The 18483-nt window shown below is 39.3% G+C and overlaps 2 protein-coding genes across 4 annotated transcripts in view; one reads left to right on the forward strand and one right to left on the reverse strand.

The window, feature by feature from the left end:
• Window positions 1-137: 137 nt before the first annotated feature.
• On the forward strand, window positions 138-7344 carry vstm4a (V-set and transmembrane domain containing 4a). Its single transcript, XM_084947964.1, has 8 exons — window positions 138-676; window positions 1849-2301; window positions 4725-4778; window positions 4868-4975; window positions 5093-5126; window positions 5339-5487; window positions 5915-5982; window positions 6737-7344. Exons 1-8 carry the CDS (start codon window positions 628-630, stop codon window positions 6887-6889), a joined length of 1068 nt encoding a protein of 355 aa, XP_084804090.1. The 5' UTR covers window positions 138-627; the 3' UTR covers window positions 6890-7344.
• A 93-nt stretch (window positions 7345-7437) lies between these two features.
• The window catches only part of wdfy4 (WDFY family member 4), a 41822-nt gene continuing 30776 nt past the window's right edge, over window positions 7438-18483 (reverse strand). For all 3 annotated transcript variants that reach the window (XM_084947962.1, XM_084947963.1, XM_084947961.1), the window contains 11 exons: window positions 17810-17960; window positions 16360-16451; window positions 14925-15134; window positions 14718-14838; window positions 13430-13587; window positions 12472-12630; window positions 12188-12367; window positions 11754-11936; window positions 11165-11252; window positions 10324-10453; window positions 7438-10101 (listed from right to left, as the gene is read on the reverse strand). In XM_084947962.1, coding sequence (XP_084804088.1) covers window positions 10038-10101; window positions 10324-10453; window positions 11165-11252; window positions 11754-11936; window positions 12188-12367; window positions 12472-12630; window positions 13430-13587; window positions 14718-14838; window positions 14925-15134; window positions 16360-16451; window positions 17810-17960 — 1536 coding nt within the window. In that variant the 3' untranslated portion in view covers window positions 7438-10037. The remainder of the gene's footprint in view (window positions 10102-10323; window positions 10454-11164; window positions 11253-11753; window positions 11937-12187; window positions 12368-12471; window positions 12631-13429; window positions 13588-14717; window positions 14839-14924; window positions 15135-16359; window positions 16452-17809; window positions 17961-18483) is intronic.

The raw sequence follows: 18483 nt of genomic DNA on the forward strand, positions 1-18483 counted from the left end.
GCACAGACACACACACACACACACACACACACACACACACACACGGGGACAAATGTATGCGACATAAATGCATAAACACATGCATACATACACAAAAATATGAACCTCACACAAATAAACATTCAGCATTTGGCCTTTACTCCGAGATGCAAGATGAGCATTATTCCTGGTGACTGAGGTGATGGAAATGCATTTTCAGCAGTTTACTGTGTATGCTTCTTAGAACTGCACACAATGTCACACACACGCGTGCGCACACACAAACCACGAGACTTGACCATCACTTTGGAGTTCTGGGGGTTTTGGGCCACGGTCCAGGACCCACTCAGAACACAGGAACACAGGAAATGACATTTCCTACGTTTTGCAGGACACACAAGAGAAAGAGAGTGAGAGAGACAGCCACAGGGAGAGGGAGGCAGAGAGTACTGGGAGAGAGTGGGAGTTTCTAAGTGGGAACAGAGCCTTTACTGTTTCATATTACACAGAAAAGAGGAGAAAGAGGAGAAGAGTTAATGGTGGGTAAGGGCTCTGGTGGGTTGTGCAGTCAGGGTCTGTTTTGAATGTAGCTGCTTGTGTAAGTTGCTGTGCAGTTGTCTGGGTTTATGGATTCACTGACTGTGGAAAATGTACTTCTCTGTAGTGATCCTTGTCCTGACTAAGGCTCTGGTCACAGGTAAGTGTGCCTTCTTTACCGCAGCATACAGCAATGAGAAAGTGAGCAAGCAGGCGTAAAAGAGGCAATATGTGTTTGAGTTGTAACTTGAGCTGTCATCACACACCACCGTCAAAGTTTCAGTGCATTATGGACCTTTGGTAAGAAAATGATAGAAAGCATACAACTACAGTTATCATCTAGAGGTCATCATATCTACAATAATCACAATTTGCAAGTGCATTTGTTATCGTGTTAATAGTGTGGTGCAGAAAAGTTGTTTACAAAAAAAAAAGAGCAAAAAAACAACCAGTTGTGGCGTTAGGGTGGTTTGTTGTCTGTGATCAGAGAAAACCTCAGTATAGTTTTTAAATATAATTTGTGTCCTAAAAACTGCTGTGAAGTAGACTTACAACTTGTGTTTTATGTCCTATATATTTTTTCAGCTGTGCATAATGTTGTTTGAAGTACTTCAGCTGCTTTTGTTGCCACATTAAATAGTGTTAGACAAGCCCCAGAGAGCCTAAGGGAGATTCCCCAACAAACAAGACCAAAAAAAAAAAAAAAGAAAGAAAGAAAAGAAAAGAAAAAATTAAGCAAAAGCAGCATGGAAGACCAGATGGTCCCTGTTATCCTTCCATGCCTGTTCTGGGTTGTTCTATACCGAGGATGAATGTTTCCCACCTGTAGCTACTCTTTGCCTGTCTGGTCACACATATTGTGTCCAGACCCCTTTGTCTCTGCCCTGGCTCACAGCAGACTAAACCAAGAGCGCATCCAGGAAAGTAAAGTCATACTTTAGCTGTTTCTTTCGCAGTGCTTTTACGCTTCCTTGCTAAAAGAGAGTGAATACACACACAATCATGGGAAGATGCACAAATAGAACCAGTGATTGTTTGAAGCTGTGACAGCAGACAAACTTTTAACTCGTTTATTACTAATTTAGAAAGAAGGATTGAGTCATATAAGCGTTCTGTGAGGCTTATGGTTTGATTTAATTTTATTCTGACACACATTTACCTAGATATCTTACTAGGAAAGTATTACACAGTAACAGAAGCAGACATTTTGGAAAAGGAACATACTGAGTAGATTGAAACTAAATGATATATTTAAAAAATCGAATTAAAATGAAAGCTGTATACATTTGTGCATATATAACCCAAACCGTTTGTGGGTTTTTTTGTCAACAGAGGTATGCCATGCTCTTAATGTGACAGTGACCCCTGGGCCTGTCGTCTTGGCAACAGAGAACGACAACCTGACACTGTCCTGTCTGGTATCTCAAAGGAAGAGGACCACCAGTGTCCTGATTCTTCACTGGTTCTTCTCTCCTCTAACCGCTCCTACTCCTGTGCCTCCTGCTTCCCTTCCACCCAACTCTCCTCCCGTACTCGACCACCCGCAGTTTCTGATTGTAAAGATGGGCATAAGGAGAAGGAAGCTGTATGGGAACTACACCTACCGTTTCCCACAACCAAAGTTTCATCTGCACGAGAAAACGGAGGGAGAGGTGTACCAGTTGCGGATTCTCAGCGTGACTGGGTCGGACCAGGGTTTTTACAGCTGTAAAGTTCAGGAGATCCGCAAACACAGAGACATATGGAGAATCACTTCCAATGGTACCAGCGCCACACAGCTGACAGGTAAAAAGATGTATTCCCTCACATCTCGGTGCCATATTTCTTAAAATACAGACCCATGGACTCATCTGACTTATGAGGTGGATGCTGAGAATTGAGGACTTGAGACTTGTCAATGTTCCTAGTTATTGTTCTGTATTCATATACACATGTAATCATACGTATATGATTACCTTTATTTAAGCTGATGATCCGTTTGTTTATTTGCATATTAAAACTATAAAACTGTTTCAGGAGATAATTAAAAATAATATTTTCAGACTGCTATTTTTCAAAGAATTCCCTTAGCCCACATTCGTTTTAGTAAAAATGTCGACCAAGTTATCTGGAAATAAAAACAACCAAATTAAGGAAGGGCCACGATTTTCTTCTACTAAGAAACAAAGATCGTGTAGAAATGTGTCCTCTAACTTTAACTTGCAATATTTGCAGACGGTCATGCCTATATGTTTGAGTGCGACCCCAGTCCTCCGGCATTTCCATCTCAAAACAATTAGCTCACACAGCCAAACCACACTTAACAAAATCCCTGCCTGTGTGCGTGTAAGGAGTAAAAGGTAGGGTGTTGTTGAGCTGGCAGGGTTCAAAAACTCTGATGTCAGCATTTTGGGTTTACTTTTATGCAAGCCTCAGGAAAAAAAAAATTTAAAAAAATACTGGAGTTGCAGCTTATTCAGTGTGTGCCAACAAACAAAACAAAGAAACGGGTTAAGAAATCATTTAAATCACATGAAGTAATAAATATTTCTTCAATATTTATTTTTATCTGTGCAACACACTGGACCGATCATCGGTGAGATGCACTGGGTGAAGGGGTTTACTAGAGATTTATGATGCTTTGCCACACTTTGGGGAGGCCGTGTGTGACTCAGTTTACCTTCCAATAGTTTTACGCAAGAAAAGCGCAGAGGTTCGAGTCAGACAGAGCCTGACAACGCCCTGCCCTATATTCAGGGCAATGTCCCACTAAGGAAGCCACACAACCTCAGGCATCTCCGCCATGCATTGACCACAGAACCAGAAACAGAAGACCTGACATTATGAGGGTAAACAAAGAGGAAAAAAATTATATTGAGGGAACCCCTTAGTCTGCAGATCTCAGTCTGCAGGGCATAGAGCAAAGACTACACCCTAAAGAGGTCAATGGACTACTTTCATTCACAAAACTCCAACCTCTTCTTTATATCTAGTTCCCAGCTTCAGACCTTTAATAAGAAAGTTTGATTGCTTTGTGCTGATTTTCTAAACTGGTAAACTTTCTAGACACTGTGTTCAAGTTCACTGAGCTGCCAGTTTCAGTGGTTGGTAATTTGTTTTCCACATTTACCTTCACAGCTGAAAGACCTCAGATAAGCCTAAATCTGGACCTGATGGTGTAACAGGGGTATAGGGTATTTACATTTCACATAAACGTATCACTATTGGTATGATGTAGAAACATTTGTAGTTAATAGCTCCCTTACAGAGAAGCTGGTGACCTCAGTGTGTTTGCTCTCATCAGATGTGCGGTTTAACTGGTGGTTAACCTCAGCCCAGATTCCAGCCAATTGTAACTGTCGCCTTGTCTGGTGAACAAGACTGGTAAAGTTTGCCTGCTTCACAAGTCTTTATCTTAGCTTAACAGTGCAAAGACATGATAGCCTGGCCCATCACACCTTTATTAGTCTTAAAATAAACTTATATTCATGGCAAAGATAGCATGTGGTAAGAGCATTTTTAAAAACAAGCTTTTATATTTGATGAATTGGAAAAATATTTGTGAAAAAAATTCTTCCATTTCAAGACAAAAGAAGAACAAAAACATGATTATTTACTTTTTATACCTTTTTTCCATCCTAGAAAGATTCCCTAACCCACAGTGTTCCACATTAATTATGTGTTACTGAAACAGAACAGTGAAGACACATTGACAATTTTGCATGTAGTTCAGTGGTCTGGAAACAGGCTAAAAGTAAATTAGAGTTAATATCTTACAATATGCATCAACCTGTGTGGAAAAGTCATATTAAAATCTCATTATGGAGAGCAGAGACAGTCTTCACTCTCCTCAACCTCTCCCTAAATACCCCTGACCTGTACAAAATCAGTGACAGCTCCCTTGTTTTTTTTCCCTTAGTTAATAAGGACAAAGAGAACACTGTTGATAGCTGATATGTGGAACAATGGGGAACCCCCAAACATGGTCCAAGAACAGCAACACAGCTAATATGTGTGTGTGTGTGTGTGTGTTAATGTTGTGTTTGGCTGATGGTGAAGCAGACTCTCCCTTTATGACAGTGGTTTGGATATTTCCAAGAACCACTGGGGTTTGTTGTACAGGGCCACAGCCCTCAGACATCAACAAATATAAAGATATTCAGTCTGGGCACAGTTTCCATCTTTTATGTACAGTTTCTGATAACATTTTAAAATGTCTGTTTCTACAGTGCACTTTACACCCGGGGATGGTAGAAGTGAAGGATTGTGGCTTTTGTTTGCAGGTACTGTTCTCAGCTCTATTCCTAATTCTGTCTCATTTACACATCTTGCTTAAATAAAGCTTATTCTATTCTGATGTCTCTGTTTTTAGATGTGTATCTGTGTGCTGTGCTGATCTGCTCACTGGGCCTGCTGTCCATCTTCCTATTCACTCTCGTCCTAATCTGCCAGTACTTCTACAGAAGACACAGGCTCAAATGTAAAACCACTTGTTTTCCCAAAGCAACTGTAGATTTATGGCTTTATGTTTCCCACTTTTGTATCTAAAACAAACCGTCACATCAAATGTTTGTCTTTATTGCTTCTTTCTCTACAGCCAGTTACCCTCTGGTCAAATGTCCAGAAAGCAGGTACTAGTATGTTCTTTATTTAGAAATCAGAAAGCTGGGGGAGTGGGGGGGACAAACACAGTATTTGCCAATTATATATATGCAAAACAAACAAACATTATGTTGAGCTTCAGAAGTATTTTTAAATGTCTAAATTGCATTATTTGCACATTTTTAAAAGAGTATTTTTAGCTTTAATATAAATTAAGATCAACTTTATCTACTCCTTACAGCTCAGGAGAGACTGTAACAAGCTCTAGTAGTTGCTCCAGTTCCTCCCCAAGCGCACAAAGGAGAGACATGAGACAGAAAACCGACCGAACACAAGCAGTAGCGCCACCTAAGCTACCTGAAGAGCCTCCACTGCACATACCAGCCAAAGGTAAAATGTCCTGCAGAGTCCTTCACAAAGTAAAATGTAAAGGTTTCAGATTTTAAACCTAAGATGAAACATACTAGAGGTACCAGAGTCACAGAGTGGCGTGAGAGGCCCTAGCCCCAAGAGCAGGAATTTGGCAAAGAACAGTAAATTACAGTAAATTGTCAGCAAGCAGAAAAGCAGGAATTAAGCTTGCACAAAAACAGTCAGAGAATGTGAAATTCCTGCCTAGTGTGTTACAAATTAAATGAACACTGTCACTGAAAACAGCAGAAGAAAGAATTTACATCCGTTTTTAAACAACACTGTGATTAGGTTTAACACAAAGTGCTTGTGAAGGACAATTTTGACTTCAACCACAATTTAATATTTGCCAGTTCATTCCTCCTGGCTGCTATTTTGAGTCAATTAAGGTTGTCTCTGTTTTCAGTGCCCGTTGCTGCAAAGAGACCTCGAAAGCCCAGAAGGTTGAAGACTCAGCCAAGGAGATCTGCTACTGTAAGTCTCTCCCTTCAAGCACAAAACCTATGTGAACTAAAACTATGAAGATCAGTTATGAAACATAGGTACTTAATACCTTTAGAATGTATTTATTAATGTTTCGAAAATATTTTTTTTCCACGAGCACAGTTGTTATTGAGATGCATGCAAGAGGGAATTTGTCTCACGACTGCATGATTGTCTACAGCAGTTTATTGCCATGTCTTCATTCAGTTATGAGCTTGATAATTCTATTTAGCTTTATTGCTTCTGAAACACAATTATTTATTTATAGTGCTTCATTGGTTTTATATCTTCAATAAAAGTGTCAAACAAGTGTGTACAGAAGAAAACTACTCAAACTAAGCATCATCAGTATTTCGTCTAATGGCGTTCTTGTAATTTTGTACTGAAACGAAGCACCGGAGATGTGAGCTTTTCTTTAGCACGAACATGCTGATTAGATTAGTGCAGCCAGGAGGATCTGAGGATTTTGGATAGGGCTCCTGTTGTACCAAATGTTTTCCGGGTAAACTAAATGTTCCAAGAGGTCCTGAAAACAACGTAAACAGATTCTGCTGCTGGGAAACAGAAAAGATGTTTACCATGGAAGTTGACAAAAACTACAATTTGCTGACAAGATGAAATGCTGACAACTTACAGTTGTCTGTGACTGTTTTTCCAGTTGTGAATTCTGAAATTGTTGCACATATATACTGCAACAACTTTTTTGTAGCTGAACTTACTTTTACCCAATTCCTCTCTCCTCTAGCCTCGAATATCACAGGAAGAAAGCCTGACATATGCAGAGCTGGAGCTTGTCCGACCAAGACAGGAGCCCCCGGTCCCTTCCACCCCCGACCCCACACCCTCCAGCCCCGACACAGTCTATGCTCAGATCCTCTTCCAGGAGAAATACCTGTAAACATGTAAGCTTGGTACCTCCTGCAGAGATCCAGCTCTCAGATCGGAACCATGCAGCAGCCGAAGGACTATATTTATGAACTGTTAGTATGACATTTGTTTTCTCTTTTTGGATGCAAGTATGCCACGTGTGGGTAAATGGGAGGCTTGTGCTTGCTGTGTTCAGTTCCAGTTCCAGCACAGCAGCTTCGGGTCTCATAACTTTGTTTCTTTGTTTGTTGGCATCACTGGCCTGTGAGCCAGATGTTTATAGAATGCTCTTACCGTTAACTATTCTTTATAAACTCAGGAGACTGTGTGGGAAGAAACTGTTGTCCAGGCTCTCTTACTGCAGTGTAATAAGGCACTGTAAAAGTCAGTTTTGAAATGCATTTATGATTACAGTACTAATACATCATATTAAGAGATGCTAAAGAGTACAGTGTTTGATTTCTGTAAATACAGTTTTTAAGTGCAGCTTTTCTCTAAAGGGTGGATTCTACTTTGCTTATGAATCTGGAAATTTTAGACACCTATACAAACATAACAGGAATGTTTGATAATCTTTCAAAGTTGGGAAATGTCCTTTCTGCATCTAATGATGAAAGTTACACAAGATTGAAACCATTCAACTGTCTCTAGGGTTTACAGAGAACGGCTAAGAGAGGGAAAAAAAAAAAAAAGGTGAACAGCACTTCTTGTGGTCAAAATGCCTTGTTGAGGTTGGAGAACAGACAGACTGCTTCACACTAAGGTGCAGAGAAAAGCGTTTCTGAATGCTGAAGCAGCCACTCCTGTTGGCTATGAACAGGAAACTGAGGCTGCAATTCATAGGGGCTAACCAAAATTGCACAACAGAAGATTTGAAGAAAGTTGCCTGGTCTCATGAGTCTCAATTTGGCCTGCAACATTTAGATAGAAGACTCAGAATTTGGTGCAAAAAAGACGAAAGCATGTCTTCATCCTGTCTTGGATCAATGATTCGAGTTTGCTGCTGCTGGTGTAACGGCATGGAAGATATTTTCTTGTGTTGTTGCTGAGCATGCCAATGTCTTTATGATCACAGCGTACCCATCTTCTGATAGCTGCTTCCAACATGGTACAAAGATCAAATCATCAAATCGAGTTCAACCCAACAGTGCACTTTGGGCATGTGGTGAAACCGGAGATTCTGATCGTGGATGTGCAGCTGACTGCGTGACGCTATCATGTCTCTGAGGACATTTTGGTCTATATTAACACAATAGTATGGATAAGATGAAACATTTAATAAACTGGTGTAATGGATCCAATACTTTGCCACCTTCAGACTGCTAAGCTAACAATCTAATATACGTATAAATCTTCTCATCCATCAACAATAAACATGCATGATTCCTAATAAAATAGTAGAAAGAATAGAAACAGCACAGAGTGCCTCTAATTTCAAAGTGTACTCACTGTGGCACAAGCATAAATAGCAAATATAAATCTTAGAAGCAGCAGACATAAAGCTCAGGAAAGGTGAAGGGTGCAGGCCATTTTGTGAAGGTCACTGTGTGAAAAATGGGATGAAGATGGAGGAAGAGAATGATGCAAATCCACACCTTTCCCTTGGTGAGTGGGAGAGATTGAGAGAGACCATCATCCCCCACAGTTCATACTCACTGACTAGAATGAACCCACTAATGACTACATTTATTCAAATTAGACTAATTGTAATCATGGTTAATAATTAGCTTTACAGTGCATTATAATTGGGTTAGGCTACAAGATGGTTCTGCCTAGGTGCAATAATTTATTTGATTTAATTATTCTGAGGAACCCAATGGTTTGACATTTCATATCATAAAACCAGCGATGTAGAGAGAATGGAGATAGCCGTTGTCTTTAGAGAAGGTCACTGCTAGCTCTCTGGGAAAATTATGAGGACTATTTTCCACTCTATTAAGCTACTCCACTTAGCACAATTAGCCACACACACAAAGGTTAAAGAGAGAGACCTCTTCCTTTATGATAGAGAGGAGTGGCACATGTGCACGAGAGAGCAAGTAGGAGACAGAAAGCAAACAATCCTCCACAATCAACAGCCTAACATGCCCACTTATTCAGTGGAGTGCAAGTGTGATAATGTAAGTGTTACTATTACACTTTTCATCTGCAAGTTGGGACGAGTTTCATACCACATCTTGTGAAATTTGTCAGATACTCTGTTTATTTGGTGTCTAATATCTTTGGGGATAAAGACACACACACACACACACACACACACACACACACACACTTAAAATCACCCATTATAGACATAATATGATCACAGAAAATTTAAGGCGGTGCAAAATTTAAGTGGTACAAAAAGGGCTGTCCAAAAAAACCCTCATAAATACCGTATTACAAAGCAAAATGAAAGCACATTGTGAAACTCAAAATAGTAAAGCCAGCAAACTATTCACATCAAACTAAACAGCCTGAATTTTTCTTGCCACAAACATTTACCAGACCAAAACATTACAACGCTTACATGATTAAACGCTGACTTATTTGTCTCTTCACAACAGTGTTTGCTTGACTTGCAGTTTTTCTCAGAAATGTTTAAGTGAAAAAGCTGCATTTCTCAGGAACAGTTTATGAAGCGTGCATGCCCCTGGTCATCATTCACACACTCCTTCTCATGTTCAGTTTAGCAGTGCCCATTTTAACCACAGGCTTCTGCTGTGGGCCCTAGAAAGCTCTGCTAAAGTAGTAAGGGTCCATTTAAATGACTGTATGAGTGTTACTCTCATCCGAATCCTTCCACCAACTCTGGAAAAATTTAGCCAGAGTCCTTCTGGTTTAACTCGAATTAAATTAAATTAAATCCAACACAGAATTCAGTCAAAAATCAAGGAGACCAGCAGAAAAAGGTTTTGGCAAGTGTCTATCAATAATTTTATTCAAATATACTGAAATTCTGCATTTACACACAGAAAAATACAAAATTAAATATTTGTGTAGAAGGTAAAAGTCATGTTTCGTCTAAATGCATCAAATGTTGTAACACTGTTTTCTGAGAAAATACACACACACACACACACACACACACACCTGACATACAGCACTTCTGCTGCTCAGCTGCAGTCAGACCTGAGATACTAATGAATTTCCCATCAGAGTCTCTCTGGGAGGATAAAGGGCGTGCAGAAATTGTGTTTTCACTCACACGTCCAGGTGAAAACTTGGCCCCAGGCATCGCCTGCCAACAGAGTAGCATGAGTCCTGCAAAGAATACAGCAAGGGAAATGCAGTGTTGTGCTGTAAAGCATGCAGTGATATACATACAAAGAGAATTAGAAGCTTTCAAATACTGCATATAATTAAATATAAACTCATACTATTTTTCTTCGAACACAGAGATGAATAAAGTTTAAAGTACAGTAATAAACAGAAACTAAACCCCAGCTGGCATTCCTATGAGTGGGTGCTTTTTATTTACTGTACCTGGACATAGCCAGCGCTGTGATGGCTGGATTATTTTTGTAGCGCCGCTGTGACACAGCTTGACTTCTGTTCAGCTCTTGATGTAACACCAGATGTCTCTCCCAGCCTTTAGCCTGGCTGGCGTTGCTCACTGTGGATTCATGAGAATACATTAGCATCTACTTAATAGTGAATTACAGGGCAGTTGTCCACCCCGCCTGAAATCAGAACCTCAGTGGTCCTCCCCACCCCAAAAACCAAAAAAAAAAAATTTCAGAGTGTATTAAGCGTGTGTCCATCTGCAGCCAGCAGGCTGCAAAAGGGAGAAAAAGCCCTCAAATATAAATGCTTCAGTGTTACGTAAAAACTTGTCTCAATGTAATTGGAAAGCATAATACTCCTATGAGGTGACGCGAGGCTGTAACCAACGTATGCCAAATTGGATCTGGGTATTATTGCTTTCTAAATTATACACGCTCACACACGTCAGCAAAATTACTCATCAGTGTTTACTGCCTCTATGTTTAATAACTTTATAACAACATAATTCCTGCTAGCCCTAATGCTAGTGAGGGATAGGATGAACATTACAAGCTCTCATCTGGAAACCACACTGTCTAGCTCTGAGATGAGCGGTTAAAAATAATCATCTCACTTAAGAATTTATCTAATTAGATAGCAATGGTTCTTTCTTAGTCTTCTTTTTTTTATTTTCTTTTTTTTAAACACTATAAATGATGGTCTTTGTGTGCAGTTGCTTTTCAGTTGGTTTCACAGTTTTGTTATTGTCGACCACTCTTATTCATTTTATTATGAACACAACACCTGCATGTATATCCCATCGTTCTGCCAGTAACATTACCGTCTCTCTCTGTTTGGTCTTGCCCTGGGGACACAGGCTCTTCTGGAGGGCCAGGTAATTGTGTTCTGGTGTACTCTGCCCGCCATATCTGTATGAGAGACACATAACGAGTAACAAAATCATAAATATAATTCAAGATAATAACAAACACACTCATATATGCACCAACATGCATGCACATACGCACACACACACACAACGTAATAATACTGTTTATGTGTGCGTGCTGTCCACGTGGCATGGGCACCCACTCCAAAGTGAAGCACAATTTACTGTTTGCAGCTTTGATTGCAGAAAGGCAACACATGCTTATATTAATCTTAAGCAAAAAACAGTCACACACTGCACACAACTCATATACTGTTATTAATACTTTGATGGACACCCAAGCTGGTACCAGCAAGGCTAATACCAAAGTAATGACTGCCACAGTTGAATACTGTACAGAAACACTCCCACTGATCTATTAGGAGCTATAGAGAAAAGTGATAACATTAACAACAACAACAACAACAACAAAAAACATTCTACATCATACACACAACCATTATGTTATTTACCTGCATGAAAAAACAAAAACAAAACTCACCCGTATAATGCCATCCTCACAGCCTGTGATGATGACATTCCTGGAATCCCACTCGTGTCTCTGTGTAAAGCTGATGCACAGGATGTTTGACTGAGGCCCACAGGAAGTGTCAGTGCAGGTCAACAGCTGGCCCTTCATGGTCCACAGGTAGAGTTGCGGTCCAGCACATGACACAATCTCTCCCTTGGACATATTAACATAGTGTTGACGTTCAGGTGTGCAGACATACAGACAGAAAGAGGGAACAAAAGGAGAAGATCACACACAAACAGGATATTCATGCTGTTAACAGTGAGAACCCTCCCTTCCTCATGCTGCGAGATGAGTGAAGAGGAACAACGTGACGACAGTGAGCCAAAAAATTCAAAGGACAGGAGGAAAAGAGAAGGAGAGACAGAGCAGTAGAAAGAAGGGGACCCAGAAGGTGGACTTACAGTTAGATCATTGATAGCCAGTGCAGAGACGATGGTTGTGTGTCCTGCTAACTGAGTGATATAACTTAGCTCTTCCAAGTCCCACAGGATACAGGTGAGGTCATGAGAGCCGCTCACTATTATGCTGTGGACCTCAGACACAGCGAGACACACCACTGCATCCGTATGACCATATAACGGCTGTGAAGGACAGTGGGGTCAGTATTAGTGCATGTGTGTGCGCAAATAAGTTGTCAACAATACTGTTACATTTCAAGAGCATACAAACATTTGGACAGACGAACCTGTCTGAGTTTCATGTGAGTGAGTTTATCCTTAGTGACTGCCACATCCCACACACAAACGACAGTGCTGGTTCCTGCAGTGATGACGGTGGTCACATTGGGACATGCGGCGCACAATATGTCTCCCCAATCACTTAAACTCTCACACACTGCAAATGTCTAGAAGTCGACATACATAAAGTGTTTAGAATTACACTATGTTATGATAAAATCTGAGCTCAAGTTTAATGAGCATCAACTAAAAAATTATTAACATTAAACACACTTTAACTTGCTCAAAAGAATACAATTGTAGTCCTGCAGCTTTAAGGTGCATCCATGCTCCAACACACCAAAATCAAATGAATGGCTTGTTACTAGGCCTTTACCAAACTTAATGATAATAATAATAATAATAATAATAATAATAATAATAATAATAATAATAATAATAATAATAATAAACTCTATTTATAAAGCACACAAAACCAAGGTGTTTGACAAAATAACATAGGAAAAAAGGAGATGGGAGAGGGAAAAGAGAAAGGACCCGGCACGTATTAAATATAAAAACCATGACAATCATAACACATAAAAGTGGTAGTAAACTTGATGGCATGCTGAACAGGTAATTCAAGAATCGGATTCAGCTGTGTTGGAGTAGGGATGTATCTAAAGCTGCAGGACAGTAGCTCTGAAGAACTAGAGTTGGAGACCCCTGGCACAAATCAAGGGGATGGAATTGGCAGGTATGACAAATCAAAACAATTTAAGTTGTGAAGAAACCAGCAGACTCGCATAATACAGTAGTGTGTGCGCTCAGCAGATTTTTAAAAAAAAAAACTTAGGGTAAATTAATGACACTGTTAATTACTTAGCATAACAGGTCTCTGCCTAATTTGCACTCACTTCCTTCCAATTTTGATTTGAAGTTCAGTAGTTATGGAAATGTGTAAAATGCATTGACATTACATAATACCTTTTCTGTGGCATGGTTTCCAAAGGCACAACTGTTGTCAGGAAATCCCCAGCTGAAGAAGCAGCACAGTAGCGGTGACAGGAGGAGCTGGTTTTTCTCCAGAACCAAGACCTCTTTTTCCAAGCACAGTATCTGACCTACCGGGCCTCTTGACAGCTCTACAGTAATATTTAGAACAGTATATATAACTTGTCAAACCCAACACAAAAATGTTATAGTCTTAAAAAAGAAAAAGAAAAAGAAAAAAAAAAAAAAAAAAAAAAAAGAAAGAAAGTAAAGAAGATGACTCTTTTCTATATTACGTTTACCTGTAATAAAGATAATAGCTCTTCAAAAACATCATATTAAAGAGTTTCGTATCTCAGTAAACTTGTAAAGTGTTTCATTAAAGAGAGAACAGAAAAACTGGGCAATTAAAACAGCCATCCTCATGGTTACGAGCTGAGGCTTGGTCCTACGGGGCACCTGCATCTGGGGGTAAGGCAGTGATTGCGCTTGTAACTGACCTATTCATGCAGGAAGAGGCAAAATCATTACATCCGATTGCCAGTTCTGCTTCTATAATCCCCAGAAAGAAGCTCTGTCTGCATTCGTTCTTAGTGTTCCTCGTCCTATTCATCTCTATCTGCTTATTGATCAGATCAGACACTCTAAGATTTAATATGAAATGTAATATGCAGGAATCTCTCCCTGAGCATTCGCAGATTCATCTCCTATCCCTCAGTGGGCCTATAGGGATATTCCGATTATTAAGTAGGGCTCAGCAGCAGAGTCATCTCCATATTGTAGCTCTAACAGATAGCTTCTATCTTTCTGTAGTGTAAATTAATCTATGGGCATTCTCACTCCATTTCAATGATTCCCTTAAGATTTGGGCACATCCGGTGTATAATAACCAACATCAAATAGTAGGGAATAAAATAAAGGTGGAACAATGCAAAACAACGAAGATTACTATAATTGATTCAATTTAGTTTACTCAGCATAAAATAGCAGTAAGTGTTTAATGTGTATCATTCATGAGGCTGTATTAAGATTTGTTTTTATCTTATACCATAGTTTGAAGGCTAGAATAGTTTGACAGTTTTGCCGCAATTACACCAAATATGAAACCAAGGCCTGTAGCAACAAAGCAGCTTACAATAAAGATTTTTTTCCTTTTTACAAAGGAAGAAAGAAAAGAAAGGAAAAGCAAAGAAGGGGGAAAAAAAGCTTTTGAGGGGCAGGAAGCCAGAAATCCTCTAAGATATGTTTCATATTCTCTGAACATCTTTGTGTTTAGTTATACCTCTGAATGGTTGTGCAGGGGTCTTTAGCTTATCCAGTTTGAAATAAAATGGAGTTGGCTGATGTGTTGATGACCCTTCTTTCTTAGAGCCACTGCGAGGCGGATGGGGCTTGATGAAGAGCTATGGGAAATACATAATACAGTAAATATACTCCAATTACACTAATTCATCGTCACATTATTATTATCATAATTTTTTTTTAAAACCTGTTTGGGAACTTGTCCAAAGTTGCTGACATATCCCAAGATTGTGCTCTTGATGACAGGGTCTTTAGTGTCCTGCCAGCGTTTCTGGGGGTAGAAGTAAGGGTGGAACGTGTTCACGCTTTCTATTGCAGCTTGACCTTGTTGCCGATATCCAAAAATCAGATCGATCCACAGGTGTAGGTTGGCGCTCACATAGTCACTTTCCAGTGCCTAAAGCAAACAGAGCAGGAGATTGTTGCACAAACTAAAGCCATCTAGTCAAATAATATTATAAAGCTATTAAAACATGCATACAACAGTCTTTAAAAACAAAAACAAAAAAAACCCCCAAAAAAACAGCAGTGTTTAGCACTCGTTATTATTGTGGTCCCCAAACCATCAGTCAAACTGCTAATATGACACCAATGCACAAAACTTCTAAGACTGTACAGCCAATCAAATTATTAAGGTACCCTACAATTCCTTCCAAAAGTCAATTTAGAAGTCCAGGACAGCAAGAGACCGAACAGCTGTGTTATGAGCATATCTTCATGTTACAATTAAAGAATGATTTGGGTTGAATTAGCCAGAGATTGGTTTTGAAGAGTTAATGAGGAAAAGTGGGCATTATGACCAGCTATATCCTAGCGCCACATTTTAATAAACACGTCCTGGATGAACAGAAAGGTGGAAAAAAAAGAAAAAAGTATCATAACAAGGATATATTGTCCTGAGTTAATTTGTCTGTGGAAGAAAAAAAAATCTTCTAAAGTCACTAATTTTATGAGAATGGTAGGCAATAAGAGTAGTTCAGTAGATTACAGAGTGATAACCATCACATATGCCCCAGGAATGGAAAAAGGGAGGGTCATCATGTAGAAACAGAAAGAAAATGAACAGACGGGTACAATAACCCCACAGAGGGATAGATGAGGGTAAGCTGGGAAAAAAAAAAGAAGAAGAAGAAGAAGAAGGAAGATAGTGAGAATATTCAACCAATCAACAACTGGCAGAAATAATGACATTATGAAAAAGAGAGAGTCGTATGTGTTCCCCGAATCCTGTTAAATAGGCTTGTTGTCCTGTATTGTCTGTCATCTAACCTTCAGATAAATGCCTTTTTATGCATCTTCTGTATAGGAAAACAACTGGTCATTATACTTGACTAACAGTTAGTACCACAAGAACATAACTGAACCAAACTCAGCGAGACAAAACTGCCTTCTGAGAATTTACTGAACTGACCAACATCTGTGATATGAACAACAAACTGCAACCTACACTATTACAGTGCCACACATGTAGTGAATGTATGTGTGGAGATACTTAATACAGTGAATCTTCTGTATACATCAGCCGGTAATGACTATCATTATTAGGTGTTGTGGGTAAATAAGTCAGAGTACACAACAGGCCAGGCTAGCGGTTTGGAGGGGAAAGTCTAGGTGTCACTGACCTCTCGATGGATTCTAATGAACTCCTGGGGGTCACCTTTTGCCCATGGAGGTAGCTCGACATCTCCCAGAGCTGTGCCATCTTCCATACAGCCTAAAAAGACACACATATGCATTATTGACTACGTGAACTGTGTAGGAAAAAGAAATCAAGAGGAGCCACTGGTGACATGGGTGAAGCAGTGTTTTAATTAGTGAATACTGTTTTTGTTTGCGTGTCATTTGTGTGCAGAGACACACATATACATGCATTAACACTTGAATAATGCCATTCACAATATTGCCAACGGCTTCATGCAATTACACTGACTGACACCAACTGGCGAAAATGTGCCAAGAAACATAATATACAATCAAATTGGCTTTGCAAATGTTTTTAAGGCCTTTCTGATTAAAAAAAAGAAAGGGAAAAAAGTGGTACCCTCATGTGGCATACTATATATTTTTATTGCCAAATAAAGAAAGACCAACGACATTACTGTAATAGAAACAGGCCAGAGATTAATATAGCTTATTATTCTGTGCCACACCTTCATTGATGGCCAACAAACACTCCAGCAAACCACTGTGGTGTGATCTGTTATATGCGCCCTCATTACCATGAACAAATGTATGCAAAACCTAATCAGTCAGTCTGTGGGATACATGTGCAGTTTCTACTGTATCATCTTTCATTCAAATTAAGCTAATTAGTTCATCAGTTAAGCAACAAAAGAATTATAAAGAAATGATTTGATTAAATTTCACACCATTTCTTTGGATGCTTCATATCTGTTATCACTTATGCAGCTTATTATCCAGAAGCTTAGAAGAATAGTTATAGCAAATTCTGCAATATCGTTGATCACTCATATGCAAATTAACGTAGAGTGCTTCAGAATCCAATCAGGACATCTACTCCACATGGAGTTCCTCTCATAAAAATAAAAAGTTTTAATTTGAATCATTTGAATCATTGCTTAATCACCAACATGATGAAAATACACTGGCCATTTCATTAGATATACCTGTTCAACTGCTTATTAATGCAAATATCCAAAAAGCCAATGACATGATAGCAATTGGGTGTATGTGGGCACACAGACTGTAGTCAAACGTCACCAGAACAGGATGGGCAGCCAAGAATTGTGCAGCAACTTCATGTCAATATTTGGTGTTTTCAACAAGGTCAGCACCTTGTTGAATGTAAGCCATGATGAAGGCAGCACAGAAGGCAAAAGAGGTCCAACCCTTTACTAGCAAGGTACACCTGATAAAGTGACTGCTGATTGTATGTAGCATATATGACTGAGGACATACAGTACAAAATACAGTATACATTCTGACCTCGCAGAAACAAAACAAACAAAACAAAAAAACAAGAGACAGGGTAGGGAAGTCTGAAATAATCACTTTACATTCTTTTGTTTTCATTTACGAACATTAGGTACACAGAGGATTCAAAAAGCTGACCTAGCTGGATTTGGTTGGAGTTGATCAGGAAGTCCGGCAGGTAGAAGAACTCCGGGATCAGCTCTCTGACGTCCCCCATGTTGTCTCTTGAGGCAGACTCCCACTCTTTCTTTATACTGTAAAACATCCGCTCTGGGATATCAAACCCTCCCTGTGAGGAGAGCAGACAAAACACTGTCAGACCCGCAGAACATCACTGAGATAAACTTTTCTTTGGGCATATTAATAAAGCAGTCTGCCTGATACAGTGCAGAGAATCATATTTTATGTTCTTTATTGTATTATGTAAGCACAGAATATTTGCTACCATTAGAAGAAAGCTTTTCATCTTTCTGTAAAATTCCATCATCTGTGATGCGAATCTCATGAGAGTGAATGTAATTTAGAGTAAAACAATTACCTCAATGAATGAAAATAGCATATATACTGGTAAACTGGGTTAGAGATGTAAATCCAGTTATGGATATTACTACACACCCATTATGTGCTTCAGAAGACAAAAAGGCCTCCTAATTCAACATCTTTATTGTTTTATTCTGACTATCAAATATGCATGCCTTTTCATTATAATCAACTGGATACTGTGTTGTAAATTGGTAACATCTGTGGCTATTTCCACTAGCTTCTTTTGGACGCTATGTGTAATTATTTGCATATATATTAAAATGTCCTTA

This window comes from Perissodus microlepis, chromosome 13, assembly GCF_051167445.1.
Source record: "Perissodus microlepis isolate ML-2025 ecotype Zambia chromosome 13, ASM5116744v1, whole genome shotgun sequence".
Lineage (NCBI taxonomy): Eukaryota > Metazoa > Chordata > Actinopteri > Cichliformes > Cichlidae > Perissodus > Perissodus microlepis.